We start from the raw sequence: 22370 nt of genomic DNA, 5'->3' as shown, positions 1-22370 counted from the left end.
ATCGCTGGGCACACTCACACACCATGCACTCACACATGCACATCTATGGGCAATTTGGCAACTCCAATGAATTCAGCATGTTTTTGGACTGAGGGGAATCCGGAGTATAGAAATAATAATCACCTAATTATTATGAGCATTATCAGGTTTTGTAGATTATAAGTCAGAAAAGAGAAACTGTAGCCTTTGTAAATGAATCACAAGATGAAGAATAAGAGATATCATTTTTAATCTTTAACTAAAGACCCTGTGGTTGCAGCTCACCGTGACCTGGACATATAATGACACTCTGTCACCTGCAAATGCTTTGTGATTTCAGGATACTGAGAAGACAGCATTTAGAAATTAAATAATAACATCCAGGAAGCACATTTATGTTCACATATGTATATAGACATTTCCAATCCAAATAAAGCATTTGAATAATCCAGGCAAATGTTGAACTGCGTGGCTGAGAGATGTTATCAGGGCTCAGTTTCAGTCAATAAAAGTCGTTAAAATGCTATTTTAATGTTGTGTATGTGTATTCCTGTATTTAAGGTTCTTGCAGAAAGGGTACTGGAGTACCAGTGCACTCCAGCTGTGGTTTGTGCAGAAGGGTTAACACCTGCAGGCCTGTTCCACAGACGCGGCGGTCACAGGGTCGCCCTGACCTGGAGCGGACCCAGACCCTGCCTTCCGACGCGACAGGGAGCCGCTCAGGCGGACTCATCCTCAGAGAGGGACACGGACCTGCAGGACCCAGCATGGCACGGCTCTCCCTTCTGCTGCTGAGCTACGCTCTGGCGGTACAGGCACTCATCAGGTGAGACAAGACCTAACCCTAAACCTAACCCTAACCCTCTGCATTTCAGGATTGTTGTGAGGCTTCTGTCGCGCTGGTCAGTTGCTTTTTTGCTCTTATAAAATACTTAAACAATCCAAATGTTTGATGAATGACCTCTTGTTATGAATTGACAATTCAGCATTTGTAGATGTAGGATCAAGTCCGCAAAACTGTGACTGATCAAGATTTTAGTGTTACTATTCAGGTAACCGGGTCATGCCAAATAGAAATCTGAATACCCTTGCAACCAAAGCTTATACCAGTAGGAGGCGCTGATTTCCCTCTCCCTTTTTCCCAGAGTTCCCCTGCACCGCATCTCCACGATAAGGGCTGAGCTGCGGTCTGCCCGTCGCCTGGAGGCCTTCATGAAGGACCATCAGCCTGATATCTTCTCCAGGAGGTTCTCCCAGTGCTTCCCCCCCACAAGCCTGCGCACGCTGAAGCTGGGCTGGACCAGTGAGAAGCTTTACAATTACATGGATGTGAGTAGGGAGCTCAGCCGGGGACCCACTCACCTCCACTCCCACCCTGCTCCCCAACATCCTTCCTCCCCACCCACCCTACTCCCTGCCTTTTTTCCCTCCTGCTCTCCTTCCCTGCCTGCCTTGCTCCCTGCCTCCCTTGCTCTTCGCCACCCAACTCTCTGTCCTCTTGGCTCTCCACCCACCTTACTCCCCGCCCTCCTTTCTCCCTGCCTGACCTGCTCCCCACCCCCTTTGCTCCCCGCCCCCCCTCCTCCCTGCCTGACCTGCTCCCCGCCCCCTTTGCTCCCCACCCCCCCTCCTCCCTGCCTGACCTGCTCCCCACCCCCTTTGCTCCCCGCCCCCCCTCCTCCCTGCCTGACCTGCTCCCCACCCCCTTTGCTCCCCGCCCCCCCTCCTCCCTGCCTGACCTGCTCCCCACCCCCTTTGCTCCCCCCCCTCCTTCCTGCCTGACCTGCTCCCTGCCCCCTTTGCTCCCCACCCCCCCTACTCCCCACCCCCTTTGCTCCCCGCCCCCCCTCCTCCCTGCCTGACCTGCTCCCCACCCCCTTTGCTCCCCGCCCCCCCTCCTCCCTGCCTGACCTGCTCCTCACCCCCTTTGCTCCCCGCCACCCCTCCTTCCTGCCTGACCTGCTCTCCGCCCCCTTTGCTCCCCGCCCCCCCGCTCCCCACCCCCTTTGCTCCCCGCCCCCCCGCTCCCCACCCCCTTTGCTCCCCACCCCCCCTCCTCCCTGCCTGACCTGCTCCCCACCCCCTTTGCTCCCCACCCCCCCCTCCTCCCTGCCTGACCTGCTGTCCGCCCCCTTTGCTCCCTGCCCCCCCTGCTCCCCACCCCCTTTGCTCCACGCCCCCCCTGCTCCCTGTCTGACCTGCTCCCCGCCCCCTTTGCTCCCTGCCCTCCTCCTTCCTGCCTGACCTGCTCCCCGCCCCCTTTGCTCCCCGCCCCCCCCTCCTCCTCCCTGCCTGACCTGCTCCCCACCCCCTTTGCTCCCTGCCCTCCTCCTTGCCATATATGTGCCATCATGTGTAACTACAGCCTTGGCCAGAAGAGCCAGCTACACCCGATATTTACTCAGTAACAAAAATAGCATCAAGTAGTTATACTGTGTTAAGAACATGACAGACCAGTGTGGTTTTCTTAATACTTTTGGCCCAGCCTTTATAATACATATCCAGTTAGAGTTATTTAGTTAGTTTTCTTTGTCACACACACAAACATACACAATATATGTGTGTAATGGATTCCTTTTCCCCTTTCACCCTCAATAATGTTTAAAAAGATATATGTAAAACAAAAAGGTTACTATATGAAAAAAGATAAAATAAGGTAAAACAATAAAATAATAATATATATAAAATAATATCAGTAACTGTACTTACATAAGGCAGGGTACATGAGAAAGGGTAATTGAAAAACTTACCAGCACACGATTGTAAAATGGGCGGGGCCTAACCAAGGGTCTCTGCTCTCTAACGGATGCTGTAGGCCCAGTACTACGGCGAGATCAGCCTGGGGACTCCTGGACAGAACTTCACAGTGATTTTCGACACCGGCTCGGCTGACCTGTGGGTGCCGTCATCCTACTGTGTCAGTGAGGCATGTGGTACGTAAGCGGAGCATCTATTGGCTGCTAACCGGCAGTCCAATGCTGTTTGTCCCTTACCGTCTATGTAATGCTCACACTGGTCTATCTTATGTCAGCCATTAAAACACACTTCATGGTTTTATATATGACTGTACAGTGCTGTGCAATGTCTGTGGTTTATCAACCTGGAACTCAATCCCCAGAATGCAATTGTCTTTGAACAGGGGCAAAAATGCACATTTTTAGAAGAGAAATTTATCAGGATACTGAATCAACTAAATAGCAAAGCTGATTATTTGTAATTCCTGATTTAACCGAAAACCTACAAAGCGTGAATAGTGCAAGCCAGTATGTTCGTGAAATAATACCACGTGAACTCTGTCTCGCTGCCCAGGCAAGCACAACAAGTTCAAGGCCTTTGAGTCGAGCAGCTACGTTCACGACTGCCGGGTCTTTACCATCCAGTATGGGTCTGGTCACCTGATGGGTGTGATGGCCAGGGAACTGCTCAGGGTACTGTGAGCTCGCACATACATAAATTATTCATGTTCAAGCAGGGTCAGTTTCTTGAGCAACTGTGGAATCACTTTGCCAACCCTGGGCTGTAGTTGAGATAACTAGTGAGGGCCCAATGAAGCTTCATGAACCATTTGCCGTATTTTCCACTAGATGGTGCTTTCTGTTCAAATAAGTCCTTAAAGCATGCCCCAAAGCAGGCCAAGGGCGCCATCTAGTGGGGGCAAAAAATACAGCAAATGGTTCATGAACCTTCATTGGGCTGTCACTACAGATAACCAGATATGTTTATGAACAAAGTTTCAAACTTCTCCTCCGTGTTGAGGTGGGTGAAATGTCAGTGGACAATCAGCAGTTTGGGGAGTCGGTGTACGAGCCGGGTATGACCTTCCTCATGGGCAAGTTCGATGGAATCCTTGGTCTGGCCTACCCCTCCCTGGCACAGGAGGTGGGGACGCCTGTGTTTGACAACCTCATGGTTCAGAAGAAAGTGACACAGCCCATCTTCTCCGTCTACCTCAGCAGGTAGGTGGAACCGCTAGCTGGCTGTATCTTATGGCACCATCGTGTGGACAACGCGGTCGTGTCATTTATGGAAGTGACAGCAAGGTCGTGCTGACCTTGAAAAATGTCTCAGTAGATGTTTCTCCACTTTTTCTCCAGGAAGAAGAGCTCTTCAGATCCAGAAGGGGAGCTGTTACTGGGAGGGGTAGATGAAGCTCTTTATATTGGACCAATTCACTGGGTTCCTGTCACTCAGAGGAATTACTGGCAGATCAAAATTGATAAGTATGCAACAGCACCTGCTTTCTAGCTGGATTTGTTATTGTAGAACTAATTTTAAAATATGGATATGGTTTGTTTAATAACCAGTGGCAGCCAGCTTTGGGTGTCATGCGTTATCAGAGTTAATATGGAGTTAATGTCTCCCTCTAGTGGTAAGATATAAAAATGTGTTTAAAGTAACATACTCATTGTGGGTGCAAGGGCTGTAATCTCTGCTTTTTATAGAGGTGTCTTAATTAAAAGCAACTTCAGGACTCTACTACTTATCTCCCTAGACAAATAAGCATTTCAGTGATGTAGTCGTTCATAATCTGGCTAGGAAATAAGCATGCAGAGTATAAGTAGATCAAACACAGGAATACACACGGCTCTCCTACAAAGATTTTCCTTCAACATTACAGGATTAGACTCTCCTGTCCCAAGAGGAGCCTTATAATATATTCTTAGCTTTACTAGAACTGCTTCAGTAAATACAGCTGTGCACATGACCTTTAATGTATAACCGAGTTTTAGAATCTGCTGAAGAACATCTATCCGTCCATCCGTCTTCAGATAACATCTCTTTGATGCTAAGCAACGTGGTGGCCAAAAACCACTATTGCAGTTCATTATAGGTTCTGCGTAAAACCTGACAGACACTGTGTCTCTGTGGGCTGCAGTGTGAAGGTGCAGGGTGTGCAGACCCTGTGCACCAACAGCTGTCAGGCCATTGTGGACACCGGGACGTCCCTCATTGGTGGGCCCACCATTGACATCATGTTCCTGCACCAGCTTATCGGGGCCACACCCACCTCCATCGGCGAGGTGAGTGAGCGCGTGAGGCATGGGAAACACTGGTCTGAAGTCCAGCTCTCCAAGGACACATCTGCAAAGACATGCTGTCTGGCATCTCCCCTTTCCTCACTGTATCACAAAATCAAACTGATTTAAGCAGGTCTTTCAGAAAATGTCCACCTGACGGTGTTGCTGTAGACAGACAGACAGACAGACAGACAGTCAGATTATTTACTTAGTTATACTTACTTACTTTATGGATCCCAAAGGAAATAAATACACAAATACACACAATAGCAGATACTATTAATACTATATAACACTCAGGATTGCAGAGGTAGAGAGTGTGTCTATGGATGCTGTGGAAATGTATTGGCCAAAGTGATTATCAGTGCAAGAATAATAGTTGCTACTATACTTAATATATACAATTAAAATTATATACAATTTAAAGAAATAAAAAATATTCAAAAATGTAAAAATATTTTAAAAATGTATTTATATGATATGTATCGATGACCATACTCAGGGGCGGATTAAGGTGCACAGAGGCCCCTAGGCTACAGTAGTCTGTGGGCCCCCCAACCCCGCCCCCCTCCGCGCCAATGGGGGCCCCCTTGCAGGCTGGCACACGTGGGGCCCCTAGGCTTAAGCCATATCTAGCCTGTGCGTTAATCCGCCCCTGACCATACTACAGAACTGCAGTTCTCCCACTTGCCTTTCAGTTCTTGGTGGACTGTGCCAGACTTTCCAGCCTCCCTCTGATCACCTTTACACTGAATGGTGTGGACTATCCCATGCCTCCAGAATCCTACATTAGAAAGGTACGTATACAATCGCAGCTACCCAACTCAGAAATCTCTCTCAGGGCTTCTCATCTGAAAAGAAGTGGAGTGAGCTAAAAAAAAAAAAAATGTTTCGTTTCAGCTATAAATGTGATTAAAACTGGCATGTATATATAGATTAAATTTATGTATGCAGAATTAAAGGGTGTCCAAAGGCATGTATCTTTTTGGTATTTGGTAGCTTAAACCACTTGGGAAAAATGAAGCTCAGATGTTTCTCTGCCCATTTTCTGCCACCGCTTACCCAGTACAGGGTCGTGGTGAGTCTGCATCCTATCCCGGGAAGCACAGGGCACACGGCGGGGGCACCCTGGGGGGAGGCTAGTCGCTCCTAGGGCAGGCACTCAACTGCTATTTTGAGCCACCAAGTCATGTTCTTTGGACAGTGGGAGGACACTAATGCAGGGGAGAAGCTGCAAACTCCACACACAGCTGGGAGCAGGAATTGAATCCCAACCTATAGAGGTGTGAGGCTACAGTGTTATACACTAAGCCACCATATTGAACAAAATTTACATATATGTACATATTTCCTTCATGAAATCATATAGTTTGGGGGGGGGGGGTGTTTGTGACACATTTTTGTAATTAATGGGTAGGTAATAGTTACATGTCTGCCTGATTCTGATAAGTCTTCCTGTGACTGGGGTCTGTTGGCATTGAGTGGACATGTCAGCGTTTGATGTTCTTGGCTGTGTGAGTAGGCATCTCTGTGATTATGATGGGTACTTCAGTAATGGGCTTGTGGTGAGGATGTTCCTCTGGCCCTCAGGAGATACTGAGCAGCATGGAGGTCTGCTTCAGTGGCTTCCAGGCCGTGGACGTCTCCACCTCCCAGGGGTCCCTCTGGATCTTGGGGGATGTCTTCATCTCGGAGTTCTACAGCATCTTTGATCGTGGCCAGGACCGGGTTGGCTTCGCTCGGGCCCGTCAGGAGGGGGAATGGGGGCCGTAGGCTAGAGTTAGCTTCCTGGCATGCACTACAAGTCTAGTAAAAAACGTAGGGAACCAAAACAAGAAACGAAGAAGCTCCCTTCTGCTAGACAGGTAATTAAACAGATTTTGGGTGATCAGACAATACTTTCAGAACTGAGCTCTTATTTCTACACAAATGATGTCAACATATATAAGCAATGCTGTCAAGAACATTGCAGATCTCTGCTAATGAAATGTATCGTTCTTTAATTGATTATACAGTTAACCGTAAAACTGAACTGTAGCCACTTTGAGATGTTAAGTATACATTTTCTGTAATTAAATTTTAATGTTAGCTTGAGATTATCATGCTGCAGGTGTCATTAAATTTCTGTAACATTTCCACGCGTGTTATGTTACTTCAGTAGAGCCTCGATTATCATATTTCTAACAGGGACATGGAACCTCCTCCTGTCAGTGCTGTGGGGTCTGATTTGCTTTCATTCGCTTGTAGAACACAATGTTAAGTGACTATTTCTGGACAGAGGCACAACCAACGCAAGAGTTGCACTTGTACCCTTTAGTATCATAATGCGAAACAGAACCAGAAAACAAGTACTTCATGGTATGATGTGTGATTGTGATTCACAACTAGACATATGATGACACCCACTACTAGCCATTTCCAACTAGTTAATACGCAGGAACTAAATGGCCAAAAATATAGATACAGAAAAAATCTCAATGATAACAGAATCCTGGTGGAGCACAAAGTTTTTAATTTGGTGACAAAAGACAGAAAAACATCATAATTTGTAACGAAAATATAAAAATAATATAACGGAGCACTGGATAAACCTACTTTTCCCAAGGCTATTTCGTGTGTGTGTATGTTAGGCCCCTGAAGTGTCCTCTTTGGTTTGCTGCTTGATCGCTTCCAGGTTCTCCTCACTGCTGGACGTCAGGCTGCTGCTCTCTAAGCTTGGCCGTGTGTGCCGAGGTTCTCCACTTTCGCCATCCTTCTTCTCATAGTGGTGGGCCGTACTCAGGCCTCTCTTCCTCACTAAACCCTTGGGGCTCGGCAGGTTGCACGAAGAGTCGTCGGAGTCTTGGGTCCATCGGTCGACAGGAATGCTCCAGCGGAACTTCTTGAGTCCCACCTCTGTGAGATTGTAATCCATGAGGGGATCCTGTACCAGAGCTTCTTCACCGGCATTCTCCTCCAAAGGGCTCTGGCATGTCAAGATCTGGTTTGGTTCTAGTGTGGTTTCGGTGCCGACGTCAGAGGGCATGACCAAGCTGCTCTGGGAATTCGCTAACGATCGATTAGGCGGAGTAGGATCAGGGGGGGTGATCACCACTGTGGGCAAGTTGATGTGGATAGGAGAGTCAGGAGATGAAAGGCTGCTGGTCACCTCCTGTAATGGTGCCAGCATCTCGGTAGGTGACTGGTTGTGGACCAGGTGAGAATTTGGAAAGTTGTGCCTTAGGTGGCCAGCTTCCTCATGTCCCAGGTGGCCCCGGACCTCTGGATTGAAAGGGAAGAAGACGCTGGACATGTCGCTGCTATGGCGCTTATACGCGGGTCTCGCGTGGCCCAAGTCGTTTGGCTCCTGGGAGCTCAGCAGCCGTCTCACCCGGCCAAGAACTGACTCCTGGCGCCGGTTCCTCTGGTCCCGATTGTCCATATCCTCATGCTGCAGCACCTCCGACAGCCTGCGGTAATGTGGGGACAGCCAATGACATTCAGTCCCGTTAACGGAGATACAGATAACACAATGCTTGGGGAGACTCGCAGTGCGTACCCACAGTGTACGCCTTAGTTGGGGACTCAGAGCACCGGTTGACCAACTGAACTCTGGATGTTTGGTCTGGAGCTAAGTTCTTTGTTATTTTAAACAGTTACTGTGATCTTTGGTGCTTAAAATGACCTCATAAAACCAGTCTTTGTCATATATACAGAGTTAAACTCTGGGTCTCTGAACCAATATATTATCCTGTGTCATAAGTCACATGACATTCAAATGTGGCACAGCTTAAAACATGAAATTTAGTACAGAAATGGTTTGAACATTTAGTCAAAGTCTGGATCAGGTGGGCTGTCACTTAGTGACGTGTACCATAGGTGTGTGCCAACTTTGATTCTTTGTCCTTACCCAATGGTGGACCCTAGGAACGAGGGGATGCAGTAGTCAGCTGCAGCCAGAGTATATGGAGGTCGCACATTCGAATCGTTCCAGTAGATGTCCTTGGTCATGCGGGGAATGTTCATGTGCATCTCGTCCACGGCCATCAGGGATACCTGTCAGAGATGGCAAGTTAAAGCTGGAGTAGGTTCCACCAAGAGGCTTGCTCTAGGAGCAGTCTTAGGATGTTGAGAGGGAATGCAGATGTGTTGACACCCATTTGTTAGCATCTGTTACTGACCTGCAAGTTTCTGTCGATGCACCAGTTGACTTCAAAGTCATCATCATCCTCCCCGAAGGGGTTAATCAGCTGCTCTGCCACCTGGAGGAGCCCAGGAGCACAGTGTTAGGTTAAGGTTCTGGAGTGGAATCCCATGCAAGTGCTTGCAATTTGTCCTTAGGAAAATATGCTTGACCATAGTTGGTATTCTGCTGCATCCCACTTAGCAATCATCCTACTTAGCAGCCACATTCCAATGAAAATACTTAATGTAAACCTAGGAAACTCTGACATTGCTTGACGCACTACCTATGTTTTGCGAGTATTCAGAAGATACTGGAAAGCTGGGGATCCTTTGATCACTCTGTCTAGAGACCTGTCATCTCAGAGAGAAACAGTTTACTGTAACGTTGTTTGTATGGCTTTTGCTGAACTCTTTACTGGCAGGATTTAAGCTTGTTGGTTTTTATTGGTCAGGTGTAATTGTTGAAGATAACAGGATGTCATCAGTGGTTGGCATAGGTGCAGGGTACCTAGTTTCCTGAATTTTACATACATGTGGTTTGCTAAGTCTGTTGTGTCCTTTCGGCTCTAAGTATTAGCATGAGTTGTGTTTGTGTACCAGGTTGTTTTTGTACCTAGCAGGTTATTTTGTCTACTGCTCTGATTGATTTGCGTTTTCGGGGTCTTTTTGTCTGTCTTGTTTTTGTGCTTGCAGTGTGTCGGCTCAGACTGCTTGCGTGTCCAGTTGTTAGCATCTCTGGTAGTTATATGCATACGTTGTCATTATGTGTAGGCTCTGGCTTTTGCGTTAAGTCCCCTAAGTACGTTTAGGCAGCAAGACGGCGCTAGGCGGGATATGGAAGATCAGTGTGATTAGGGTCCTGCGTTTGGCAGGCAGGGACACATTTCCTGCCGAAAAACTAGCACAGTCCAGTTGAGGACGTGTGGGAGAAGTCAGGCCAGGAAGAGACGTCATAGATGGGCCGTGTTCAAAGAATCACACAATGGTGACACGTGATTTGTTTTACTTGGTCACAGTGGAAAATACACGTAGAACGAAATTACTGCAGATTTTTCAAAGCAGAGCTCACTTGAACTTTGTTTTCCAAGATCTACTCCATACTTACTGATAACATGATGCACTGTTCACATGACATGATGGACGAGCGTTAGTAAAAGGCTGACTGAATTCACGGGAGCTGGAGGATAGAGGAGGGAGACAGGGGGTGGGTCTCAAACCTTTAGCCAGCCGGAGTAGAAGAAGAACTGCAGCAGGGTGAAGATGGGCACATAGAGGTCCAGGTCATGGCCTGGATAACCACGTCCAGGGTCCAGAAACTGCCGTCCAATGATGCAGGCGAAAAAGAAGGTGTAGACTGCCAGGGTCACCACCTGGACAGAAGGAGTGGGTGGGTTTTCAGGGAGAGTAAGGTGGACTGAATGATTAACGGGTTAGAAAACAACAGATGTTGGCTGATATAAACAAAAACAAGATACCATCACATGAATCAGTAGAATGGAAGGAGTTCATACCCAAGTACTGATTTCAATAAGTAATCAAGCACAATCAGCGCCCCCTGCAGGTTTCAGCAGATCATGGTTTTCCATTAACAATGTAAAAGTGAAAAACATCTAAGGTTTGGAGTTCAAACTCCATGGGAGGAAACTGAGTGACCGTTTTTAATTTTTTTTCCAGGAAAACCAACAGAAATGGGTTAAAATGTGAAAATGTAAAACGGAGAGTCATGCTAGTATATGTGTGCTACTTTACAATAAGTACGGTAGAAATTGGTAAACAAAAACTGTAGACGACTGTACATGTCTTCGCTTAAGCAGCCAATTAGAATACAGGGCCTGAGGATCCTGCTACATTATTGGCCCCATAAGGCAGATTTCTCAAACACCCTGAGGTTGTTTGCCTCCTAAAATGTTGAACAACTGGATGCCCACATTAGGCATGTCCTACAGCAGACCCACAACTTGCCTGTGTTCAGACGAGACTCTTTAACATCATGAGACCCAGGAACAGCATGCTAAAAATAACCGCAGGATTTATATTTTGAGGTAATATGAGACAGGCAGTAGTACAGCTGCTGCTGAATAACAGCATACAGGGCTGCTGGCCATCATTCTTTTTCCCAGCAATCAATGGGACATCAGCTGAGTCACATCATTTTGCGTTCCTGTGTCCCGTGATTAGTGACCAGGAGCAATTACACCTCGCTGTTTCATCTAGGCGATGCAAATACTGATATGTCTCTGGAATTTGGATATCTATGTACTAGTGTTCACTATTTCTGGTTTATTTTTATTATGTTGTTTTGTTAAATTTCTTGCATAACCAGATATAGTTTACAAGAACTGTAAGAATCTCCTTTAAGCAAGGTACCTTCGTCTCAGTTGACTGTAATACGGTTTCTCAGTATCATTAGGGGAGTTACTCTAGCCCACTGGCATTAGTAACAAGCTAATGAGAAAAAGTGATTAATCTGAAGCAGAAAATAAGACTAAATCTGTGGTCTGGCTTCCATTCATGATTCTGATTCATGCAACATGTTACAACAGGGATTTATTTTTTTCTGATTGGACATCCACATGGTCACCCTGATTGTCTATTGTATTTGCAGGCCAAAAACTGGAGAGAAAAAAACAATCCCCACCTGTGTGTAGACCAGAGGAATTCCCACCCAGTCGTAGCCAAACAGAGTGGAGCACCATGTCCTGAACTTGTTCATTTCCTGCAACCCAATAATAATGACTTAAGAAGGTCAAGTGGCTAAACAAGTCTGCTCTGCAGCCTCTGTGACCCTTCACTGTCTGTCTACTACATCATTTCTCATTGAGAATTGGAGGATGGGACACAGCTGGAATGTGTACAGTCATGAGTTTAGCTTGGAGTTCAGGGGAAAAGAGGATCTCATTTCAATGAGTTGACTTTTCCACTGGATTTATGACGTTTGATTCTGAAGTTGGACTTGGCTAAGACCCTTGCCTAGTGGAACATATCTTGGCAGTCCTCCTAGGACTCACAGATTATGCTGTGGAGCCCTATGACATTTCTTGTGCATTACATCCTTCCATCTAACTGACAACTGTCTCCCACGTGGACCATGGACCATTCGGCTCTTGAGGAATTCCGGCACTCACAGTAAGGATGGTTTGCAAGTCCACGCTGTCCTGGATGCGGCCTTCCTTCCGTGCCTTGGAGGCCAGGTTGGTGAACCACACCACTGGCACCCAATATTTGAGATGGGGGGACTTGAGGTTCTCAAAGATCTTCCTCTCCTCGGGCGTCATGAAGCCTAAACAGCACAAAGAATCAGTCGAGCCAGAAACTGCCACAGCTGTTTCCATGGCAAACCTGAGCACTGGAGGCTACAAGATATCAAAGACATGGTGTCTGTTATAACAGATCCCAACTCTGTGCTGCTTCAAGACCGCCCAAGATAACAGGTGATGCGATGAACTGTTTGTTCCAAACTATTCTCAAGAAACCGTAGGAGGGACCACCCTGAGTCGGTGTCAGCAGCCCTTATTTATAGATGCAATTTATAATTACCCATCATCACAGAGATGTCGGCACCGAATTAATGCAGCTGATTTGGAGTTTGCTAGGCAGTGTTGACTAAATAACGTTCATGGCCTGGTTGATTGCAGCTGAGTACTGAATCTTGAAGAAACAGTAAATGCTTAGAGGGTATTAGCGGACACGTTGGGGGCAAATTAGCCTTCAAACTCAGCCACTAACCATTTAGTCAAAAATATACCCAGCTCTTGCTTGTGTTTGACTTCTGAGCTAATGAACTTCATAATCATAATCCCACCACCTCATCGCTTTGGCCATGATCCCTGTCCTTCTGAAGGTAACTGCGGTTTGGCTGCTGAGGCCCCTACCTGCCTCCACCACGTGGTCCATGGTGGGAAAGCGCTTGCAGGCTGCCGTGCTGACAGAGCGGAAGATGAGCAGGGAGGTGAGGTTCACGTAGCGCACCAGCGTGCGTCGGAGCAGGCGGCCCTGCTCGTCCCGGCCCTGTACGCAGCTAGAGATGAGGAACATCAGCCGGTCTGGCCATGGTAGGTTCACAAACTGGTTCCACCAGCGATTCACCACCAATGTTACATAGAAACCTGCCGGGATGGCAGAGAGACAAGTGTCTGAAAGAGCTGGGTGACAGAATCAACAGTACCAGGCATTCTGGGGCACAAGAACTTGCTCACGATTCAGAGCAAAGTTCATTTCCTGGAAATCTATAACTGTCAGAGAAGTTGCTGATGCATTGACTTGGTCAACTGCATGAGGAGTATCATTACAGCTGAAGATGAAACGCACATGCGACCCTGTGTGTACGACAGTGACCTTCAGACCAATGGGTTCCATGCTAGACATTTTACGAGAGTGCCAGAGTTCCCATGCAATGGAACGAGAGGACAGAGCAAATGACTCCAAGTCATGCTTCAGTATTTGGCAAAGATGCGTCACAGGCAAGCAAGTAATGTCCTTATATGCATATTTCCTGACCCTGATATTGTCAAAGCACAAAACAAAATATAATCCTTGACGTACCTTCATTAAGTTGGAGGAAATGCAAATTGTTCTGATTGTACACTATTCATTTGTAGCTCCTGGTTGACAATATACCAGGTCATTAAAAGACCATCTAAAGTCAATTTTGTAGAGATGTTAGCACAATTCAGCTGGACATCATTGATTTAACTTTTCCAAGGGACCCTTTTAATTCCCAAGCACCACCTTTAAAAAACAATGATCTGGTCCTTCAGTTTGTCCTTTGAGTGAAGAGTAATGCCCACTGGATGTCTATTAGCCTTGAAAAGTTTAGTCTGGACTAAAGGGGACTCAGAAAGCTCTGAGTGAAAGGTGTTGTCTGTGTCCCTTCGGCAGATGGAAGCTGCGAGCTTCAGTGAAACTTCAGCAGCGGTCCGTGTGTATCTGTCCTTTAGCAATTTTCTCTCCCGTTCTGCCATGGCTATCATCCGTTTGTTTGCAGAACAGAGTCACAGATATTTACAACAGGCACTTACTGTTATCCACACAGGATTAGTTCTTTTCACAATGATTCAGTGCAGTATTTCCCAATTCAGTTCTCGGGAACCCACAGCTGGTCCATATTTTTGCTCCTTTTGGGCTCCCTGGGAGGGAGCAAAAATGTGGACTGTCTGTGGGTCCCCAAGGACCGGACTGGTAAACACTGATTTAGTGTGTGGCAAAGTTACGTAGTCAGGAGCCTTTATATTTAGCTGTAAGTCTAACACTGGATCACAGGGGAAGCTCTTAGCTGATGGACCAAACAAGCCTTACACTCGCCCCCCCCGACGGCTTCTCATCTTGCCAGAGACAGCCCGGGTTTTGTTCAGCAGGAGGGCCCAGCATGCATAGAGAACTGGGGGGGGAGTGGGATTACAGAGAAAGCAAGAGGAAGCAAATCAACTGCTGTAAACATGCCAAGCTGAAGCGGCATCACCTGAGTTTGACCTATGTGGGAGAGTTTGCTGATGCTGGGGGCCCCATGCAGCCTGATCCCCCCCCCCCCCCCCCACATCCCGCTCAGTCCCGAGACGGCCTACTCACCCAGCACAAACGTCACGGGGATCTGCTCAGCATACCTGTCACAGTATAGCGACAGCTTTTCAAAGTAAAGTTTCTGCGTATCTGTAAGAAAGAGTCTGAGGTGGATAGAAAATATATTTGTGGAGAGTCTTGCAGGTGTCCTACTAACAATCACCGCTACAGCCTGCGTGTTGTCTTATTGCATAACAGTCCATGGATATTTCATAGACTAATGTTTTCCCTGAAATATTTAAACTCCTGATAGCCATAAATTAAGGAGTGATTTGGCACATGAAAGAAAAACAAGCATTCATTTTGCATCTGAATGTTTTGTCTGGAAATCCCAAAATAATAAACATTGCGATTAATATTATAATTAAGTCTACATGACAGCATGAAGACATTTACAGATGGTGTTTTAAAATCCTGATCTTAGTATTAAGGTGTAAAAAGGGACCTATTGGATGAAGAAGTTTTCACTCAAATAAGAAAATATTGTGAACCTTCAACCATTTCTGCAAACTTGTTAAATGTCTGCTCTTGGGCTACACAGCAGAATAAAACACAATAATAGCTAAATATCTGAAATTACCTCCTACGACCTGAGACGCTGGGAAAGAGCCATTACGTGTCAGATCCATTTTGCTGACATAACTGAGGTCAGATACATACAGAGTCAGGCTTACCAAGCGCAGTCACTTAATAACGGTGTCTCTTTAATATTTTTACCCTCGTTCTTCAAAACGTACGTTCACATTTAAAGCAGCAGCCGGGTATAATTGTACTAAAGGTTACAATGAATTTCATTCAAAATATTTGACCTCTTCAGAAGAAAATGTTTAACTATTGATATGTGGGATCTATATGCAATACAACCTGTTGTTATTATAGTATAACAGAAAAAAATAAGAAACGAGGACTGTGGACATCTTTATAATTTCGTAATTTATAATACACAATATGTTTTTATGTTAGTGTTATTAAAATGGAAGAAAACTGGAATGGAAAATTAAAATATACGAAGTTACCTGTACACGATGCTTAGAATGGTGTATAAAATCGCAAAAACGATGAATTCCCGATAAAGAAGTTTGTAGATGCTGCCCCTCCAGCGTAGTAATAATCTATGAAAGCCGAAGAACGTGGCGTTGGCAACCTTACTGGAATAAGTCACCGTCATCTTCAAATACTGCAGAATGATATATTCAATGATACAGGAAATTATTCAATTGGAAAAAAAATTGTAACATCTGCAGACAACCGGAAACAACTGCGGACAAATGTCACCTTGGTGTGTTCAGTGTTCCTCTTAGTACCGCTCATTTATATAGTCACACTGTCCCCGTGAACCGCTCGGATTATTTCAACCGGTTATTATCACCGCATGATCAGAACAGCGAATGTGAACAAAACTTTAAAATATAGACGGGATTCTTTTTCCTCAAACGTACCTTTTCTAATGTACATCACAAGACGTACATCGATGGAAGGCTGATGGTCTCTTAGTGAATCAAGTGTGCGGCATCAGGAGTTAGTGGCTTTCCGCATTTAGCTCCCTGTTTTTGCCAGTATTACTTGCATAAGAAGTAACGCGCCCGTGCTATGAAACAAACACACAATCATTTGCCGATTCAGCTCCTGCTAAATTTATCTCTGCAAGTGCATGTGCGCCGGTTTGCACACTACCGCACAGTATAAAGTCCTCCTGAAGAAACGTGGAGAGATCCAAATGAAGCGGCGCTCACTGAAACAGTTGAAAATTAGGGAAGAAAAAAACAAGTTATAAAGTTGTCTCACTCAGAAGAACTTTGCGTAAAATTAAAACTACATTTATAATCACATACGAATTGTGTACAAACAACTGTCAACACTAGATAACAATGCCAAAAATGTAAAACCGAGGCTCTGCATTCTTTCCAAGAGAGGGCCGTGAAATCTTTTGGAAGGAGAATTCTTGGCAAAAGTATAGAATCTGAAAGGACAGTGTGGTTTGTGCCTCTATCATTACTTAACCATATCTCTACTAAACATGGGGCAACTGACCGTAAACTATTTTTGCTTGACTGCAAAAAAGTAGAGATATAAAGTAGTGGTTTTCAGTGGCATGTGCTTTAATGTGCATGTGTCATGTGTCATGCATGTGTTTCTTTTTTTCATGCGCTGCAGAAGCAAAATCTTTACCTTTCCTCCCAAATGACCTGATGATCCATTTCTAACGCAGCCATCTATTTTTTCTATTGTACCTTGTATACCTTATGCATGTCATAATAAGCACACAGAGTTTCTCCAGAGGGGTAATCAAATCCGATAACACACCTCAAAATAAACCAGTCTACAGTATGTGCAGTCTCATGTGATTTCATAATGTATTTTATATATATATATATATATATATATATATATATATATATATATATATATATATATATATATATATATATATATAAAGTATAATGTATCTAGACTCAGCACAATGACATGTCATTTGATGTATCATTTATATAATATATTTTAAGTTTTATTTTACTAACAGCTTCAGTTTTCTACGTTCTGGCTAGGGGGCTGATCGCATATCTTCATGTCTTCCACTGGCCCAATTAGTTATTTTTTTGTGCAATTTTGTAAAATGACAATAACAACAATTTCAAAATGTATAGCAAATATAAAAACAATATAGTGGTAAAAACTATTATTACAACTCATAGTCATATTATTATTATTGTCATTGTTATAAGTAATGGTAGTATATTGTCAGAATAAAGGGTACAGCCTTGACAGAACCTTCGAGGGTACAGTCCAAGTGACAAGTAATTGTACCCTCAGAGGTATAAATTGGTACTGTTTTTCTTGACAGTGTACAGTACTACAGAAATAAGTTAATGACCTAATGGGGGGGGGGTTTAAATTTGAATTTCGTGAACTAAAACAGGGGTGCCCAACTCCAGTCCTAGAGGGCCAGAGCCCTGCACAGTTTTGGGTTTCCCTCATTTAACACACCTGATTCAACTCCTTGGGCTAATTACCACACAGCTGTTGAGCTGAATCATTTGTGGTGGAAAGAACTAAGCTACACAGGACTCCGGCTCATCAGGACTGGAGTTGGGCACCACTGAACTAAAATGTCAGCACATTGCTATCACAATTTTGCTTCAAATATGAGGACAGTCGCTTTTACACCGCAAATAAACATCTGTATATTATAATTATTTATCACATAATGGAAATAAAAATTAAATGTATTTAATATATTTAAGACACCTATGTGATTTTTAATATCTTAGCAGCTTGTTAGTAGATTACTTAGGAGTATATCTTACTCTGGAACCCTGAGCAGAGTGAGCGGTTAGAAGATAAGGATGCAGTCATGGAGTATACCTTATGAGGCATGTTCTGGACCACAGATGATTAGTATTTGTGTAAGCCACTCCTGTTTTGCCACAAAAACATTTCACTGCCACTGTACTATACAATTGCACATGTGACAAATAAAAATCTTGAACTTTGAATACTATACGCGTACTATACACGTAAAAAAATACTGTAGTATATTTTGGATTGTATCTAATTTTTAGAAAAAAGTGGGAATTACAAATAACTAATCAGATATTCTTCTAAAAGAATTCTACGCTGGCCTCATAAAACGATTTTCCTGTAGACGGCGCTGTGGTGCAATCAATACGTTTACTAAAGTCAGCTGAATGAGTCCCTGGACCTTGTTCAAATTGTACAACAGCGCATTCTACATGCCTTCATAATAACATTTCTAATATCTTTGAAAATATTTGGTTATGTTAATGAATTTAGGATACTTTACTACAAAGTTATTCAAATATAAGCCAATGACTAGCAATTCTGAGAAATATGCATATTTGGTGCATGTTGATGCTGATGAAGCTACAATCCACCGTTTCAACATGGAAAAACTGTGCTGCACTGTTCGCGCATGCGCTTTGTGAGACCAACTCGACCCTCATCATGGGTTGCCAGATCTAGGACATGAACGATTATGAAAATCTTTAGAATTTATGAACTGGCAACGGAATTAATTTTATGCCATTTTTTTTTTCTAAAACTTGATTATCATATTATTAATAGTAATCTCTATTTATGTATCACTTTTCATACATGGAATGCAGGTCAAAGTGCTTTCACTTTCATGAGCTTAAAATAAAAGCAAAGAGAGAGAAACAATTGCAGTACAATACAGGTCAAATCAGTTCTAGTTTATTTTTGGAAAAATGTTTTAAATTAGACAGTATACATTTCTTGACGTTAGCCGTTCTGTACAGTGTATTATTAGTGGTTTAAGAAGGATTCAAGGTGTCAGCGGCCTTCGTATATGCTTTGCGTGACATCACGGTTAGGCGATGACGCGATAATTCCTTAAATCCTGCAGGAATGCTGGCAACCCCGGTTCGCTCTCAGCTTGTATGAAGACGGGGGCAGGTGTGACGGCTCTCCGTGATATTCCTCTCATTCTGTCATTATGTGTAACCTGCTCTTCATCCACAAGCAGAAGGACGGTTTCCGACGATAAAGCAAAAAAAAAAAAAAATAAAATAAAACGAAACACCACCGCGATCTCGAATTCTTCGTGCATTCAGAAGCCGGTGACTGTATTTGAGACATTGAGCTCAGTAGTAGGTAAGGCAGAATGTTTGTATTTTCATATATTTGACTGACTGTATTGGTTGCACGCAATTTTGAAGGATTTATAGCATCCTAGCTGAAGAGAAAGCATTTATATTAAATGACTTGGCTTTCTTTGCTTTTGCATCCTTCTTTTTTATTTTACAATAATTGCAAATTATGTTATTTTTTTTGCTAAGATAACTACATAGATCTGATAATCATCTGAAAGTGTAATGTATCTGAACATGGTTGTATAAACTGGCAGCATAAAAAGCGACTCGTACGCGTCCTGCCACGGCCATTAAAATGAACGCGTATCTAAGAGGATTAGTTAATTGTCCGTGCGGTAGGGCAGTGGAGATGGAAAGCTCACATTATGTAAGGGGCTGCATCGCTACATTTCCGAAGGTTAACACCCCACGAGGCAAATGCTTCATCGCAACCCAACCTCAACTTTATTCGCACGAAAGCGGTGTCCATTTGCCTGCCCTCCCTTTTATTTAGCGGAAAACGCGGAAAACCTGGTTCGGTCTAGGAAGAATATGTACTGAGTTATGGGCTTACTGACGGGATAATATTTTGTATTTGTCGAGCAGATAGCCCAGTAATGAGGCTCCGTGATCCATTTTATTTAATCTGGTATTTTCAATATAAAAATTGCCACGTTGCTCTAAATCTTTGTACCGACATAGCGCACTGAGCGGAATGTACTGTACTGTTTATATTTCACTGCGGTTCGTTTGGAAAAATGCTCACATAATAACCTATGTATTGGGGTTTCACGTGACTCTTTCACCGTATTATGAAGTGTGTGCGCGCGCACTCGCGTGCGCGCGCGCGCCCAGTGCACCTGTAGCCAGACAGTGGGAATATGTGCAGAGGACTCTTATAATTAAGGGAAACTGTCGACCTGTAGTTATAACGTCTGAAGTGACCTTGAGGGACATGTATAACATGTCTGCCAAACTTGTTTTATCTAGCAGGCGTGGCGTCTGTACGCCATGCAAATGAATTCGGCCTATTTCTGTTCGCCGGCAGCTGCTAGGGCCTTGTGGCTGCACTGGCTGTTCTAACACCTCGGTTACTACAAGGGAGATGGGAGGCAGCGGGCTGCCGGAAAGGACACCCAGCGCGGCCCTGAAACATGAGCCCGGCTCTATTATGAAAGCCATCCTGCGGAGCCTCGCTGCTAAATGGGGGTGTTGTGTACGTCTCTATGGGCACCTGCCTGTTGCGTCGCTCCGCTCCAGGATGCCTTCGGGAAGGGATCACGCGCAGGAATGACGGCCTTGCAGTCGGTATCGGGCGTAGTTCCTGCCAAAAGCCCTCCTTATCAGCAGCTTGTGTTGCATGTTATTTTGGTGATTCAGGAAGGGTTGTATACTTAATCTCGGCTGTGGATTCAATTTATTAAGATGTAATTGTCCTACAGTTTTGAAACTGTGCATCTGTGACCATTAATGATGTAATATAGGATTTTCCATAATGGCATCACTCTTGATGGTTCCTTTCCACTGTATTGTCAAATTACTCCCCCCTCTCCCCCTCCTGTGAGGTCTTTTGACTGACATGAACCAGTTGGTGAGAGTCGAGAGAGCCTGAATAATTTACTGTCAACCAACTCTGCCATTGTAGTCAATGAGTAACAAAAGACGTATCAGCTTAGATCGTGTTCCTGAAAGCCTTTCTTCATGCATCTGAGCATGAATTTGTAGTTTGCTTGTTTCTCTTCTTGAATTTTTTGACTCGAAGATTAAGTGGCTTATAGGGATGTTTGCATCATTTGGGTTTTTGTCCATGGACCATTTATTTTAAGGAATACCCTTATTGGTTGGTGCCCTGTGTCCCAACCCCCTCTTCTTAGCCTCAGGGAATTGGACCTTACACCAACATGACAGACAAACAATGGCACGTCTGTTTCAGGAGCGGGGTGTTGAATCCAAGATGGCCACTTTTCCTATTGGCGCTTTTCCACTGTCACCAAGAAGCGAGCCTTACCGCAAATTGGCGGTTTTCCATTGTAAATTATGCGAGCCGTACCCACGCTGATATGGCCCTGCTTATTAGTAGGGCTGAAATTCTGACCAAACTGAGCTGGTTGCGTCACCACCGTCTGATTGGTCAAAATGCACTGAGATACCGGTATGCAAGGATTATATGCAGGAACAAAGGGCATATTCTGTATATTATTCATTATTAGTAGTATTGCACATCATACTGTTTTGATGTATTCCCGGTAACCCAGAGCTTAAATTTCCAACTGCCTGCTTAAAAAAGCACTACAGAACAGCTGAACGGAATGGATTTATAATGCAGATTTACACAAGCGATGGATAATTTTGCTAGTATTTGATGCTAATGTTAGATGGCCAATCTCTCGGACTTGTTAGTGGAAATAAGCACATAGTAAATCATGACATAGACGTGCGAACAGTATATAAGTGTCTTTTCAGTTTTACGTCGCTGTTGCTCTCCAAACCCGGCAACACCTTTACTGAGCCGACGCTTCTGCAATGGAAAACGCTCAGGTATGGCTCGGTTCCTGTATGCCAGTGGAAAAGCTCCGTAGGTGAATTATGCAGGCATTTTGGAAAAGATGATGCAGTTTTGTATCACTGTAAGCCAAAATATCCTGAACATAGCTTGAAAAATGGCGATGGCTCTTGTGCTCATGCTTACTTTCCGGGTGTCTGTCTGTCTATGTGTTTTTCTGTGCATGGGGGGGCAGGGGTGGGGTAAGGTTTATGGTGTGGGGGTGCGGAATCCTGGCTTGGTTTGTTGTGCCTGCATACAAGCTCAGTTTACTTTCACTGCTCTGTGAGGTAGTGTTTGCATTTCAGATGTGCAAAGAGGAATTGTCGGGAGGGAGCCATTAGCAAATGCAGCCCTGCGAGGTGGAAACATGACCCGTAAAGCATGTCTCACACGTGGCACTTTGTGTCGACTTGCAAATACTGACGTTCGTCACTCCAGTCATTTTATGGTCTTTGAACCTCTTCCACAGGGTCTCTGTTATGGGCATTTTTCCACCGC

The 22370-nt window shown here is 44.6% G+C and overlaps 3 protein-coding genes across 9 annotated transcripts in view; 2 read left to right on the top strand and 1 right to left on the bottom strand.

The window, feature by feature from the left end:
- Positions 1–660: 660 nt before the first annotated feature.
- On the top strand, positions 661–7133 carry LOC111851189 (pepsin A-like). The gene is made up of 9 exons (XM_023825876.1): positions 661–805; positions 1125–1308; positions 2795–2912; positions 3289–3407; positions 3736–3935; positions 4074–4199; positions 4856–5000; positions 5696–5794; positions 6588–7133. The coding sequence occupies exons 1-9, from the start codon at positions 747–749 to the stop codon at positions 6768–6770; spliced, it is 1233 nt and encodes a 410-aa protein (XP_023681644.1). The 5' UTR covers positions 661–746; the 3' UTR covers positions 6771–7133.
- A 353-nt stretch (positions 7134–7486) lies between these two features.
- Positions 7487–16367, bottom strand: LOC111851721 (bestrophin-3). Of its 3 annotated transcripts, XM_023826906.2 has the most exons (11): positions 16157–16367; positions 15734–15894; positions 14727–14821; positions 13034–13267; positions 12287–12441; positions 11800–11877; positions 10379–10531; positions 9158–9238; positions 8887–9032; positions 8368–8446; positions 8092–8258 (listed from the first exon to the last, which is right to left on the bottom strand). In XM_023826906.2, exons 2-11 carry the CDS (start codon positions 15883–15885, stop codon positions 8217–8219), a joined length of 1215 nt encoding a protein of 404 aa, XP_023682674.1. In that variant the 5' UTR covers positions 15886–15894; positions 16157–16367; the 3' UTR covers positions 8092–8216. The 3 variants fall into 3 exon arrangements, with proteins under 3 accessions (XP_023682644.1, XP_023682654.1, XP_023682674.1); XM_023826876.2 differs by having other exon boundaries at positions 7487–8446; positions 16157–16362; XM_023826886.1 differs by lacking the exon at positions 16157–16367 and having other exon boundaries at positions 7487–8446; positions 14727–14807; positions 15734–15866.
- Positions 16368–19105: 2738 nt separating this feature from the next.
- The window catches only part of rab3ip (RAB3A interacting protein (rabin3)), a 31675-nt gene continuing 28410 nt past the window's right edge, over positions 19106–22370 (top strand). For 4 of the 5 annotated variants that reach the window (XM_023826304.2, XM_023826270.2, XM_023826277.2 and 1 more), the window contains exon 1: positions 19107–19349. The gene's annotated coding sequence lies outside the window, so the exon portion shown is untranslated. Of the gene's footprint in view, positions 19350–22370 lie in introns of all 5 variants that reach the window. The other variant, XM_072710311.1, reaches the window with a different exon arrangement.

This window comes from Paramormyrops kingsleyae, chromosome 1 (genome assembly GCF_048594095.1).
Source record: "Paramormyrops kingsleyae isolate MSU_618 chromosome 1, PKINGS_0.4, whole genome shotgun sequence".
Taxonomy (NCBI): Eukaryota; Metazoa; Chordata; class Actinopteri; order Osteoglossiformes; family Mormyridae; genus Paramormyrops; species Paramormyrops kingsleyae.
This window is presented reverse-complemented; position numbering and strand designations above follow the sequence as displayed.

Bases quoted from the DNA above. Each gene is read 5' to 3' on its own strand.
- LOC111851189 (XM_023825876.1), top strand. From the start codon at position 747: ATGGCACGGCTCTCCCTTCTGCTGCTGAGCTACGCTCTGGCGGTACAG. The intron at 3,936-4,073 runs GTAGGTGGAACC...CTTTTTCTCCAG, and splicing joins TTCTCCGTCTACCTCAGCAG to GAAGAAGAGCTCTTCAGATC. The intron at 5,795-6,587 runs GTACGTATACAA...TCTGGCCCTCAG, and splicing joins CAGAATCCTACATTAGAAAG to GAGATACTGAGCAGCATGGA.
- LOC111851721 (XM_023826876.2), bottom strand. From the start codon at position 15,885: ATGACGGTGACTTATTCCAGTAAGGTTGCCAACGCCACGTTCTTCGGC. The intron at 14,822-15,733 runs GTAACTTCGTAT...TATCCACCTCAG, and splicing joins ATTCTAAGCATCGTGTACAG to ACTCTTTCTTACAGATACGC. The intron at 11,878-12,286 runs GTGAGTGCCGGA...ATTGGGTTGCAG, and splicing joins ACTTGCAAACCATCCTTACT to GAAATGAACAAGTTCAGGAC.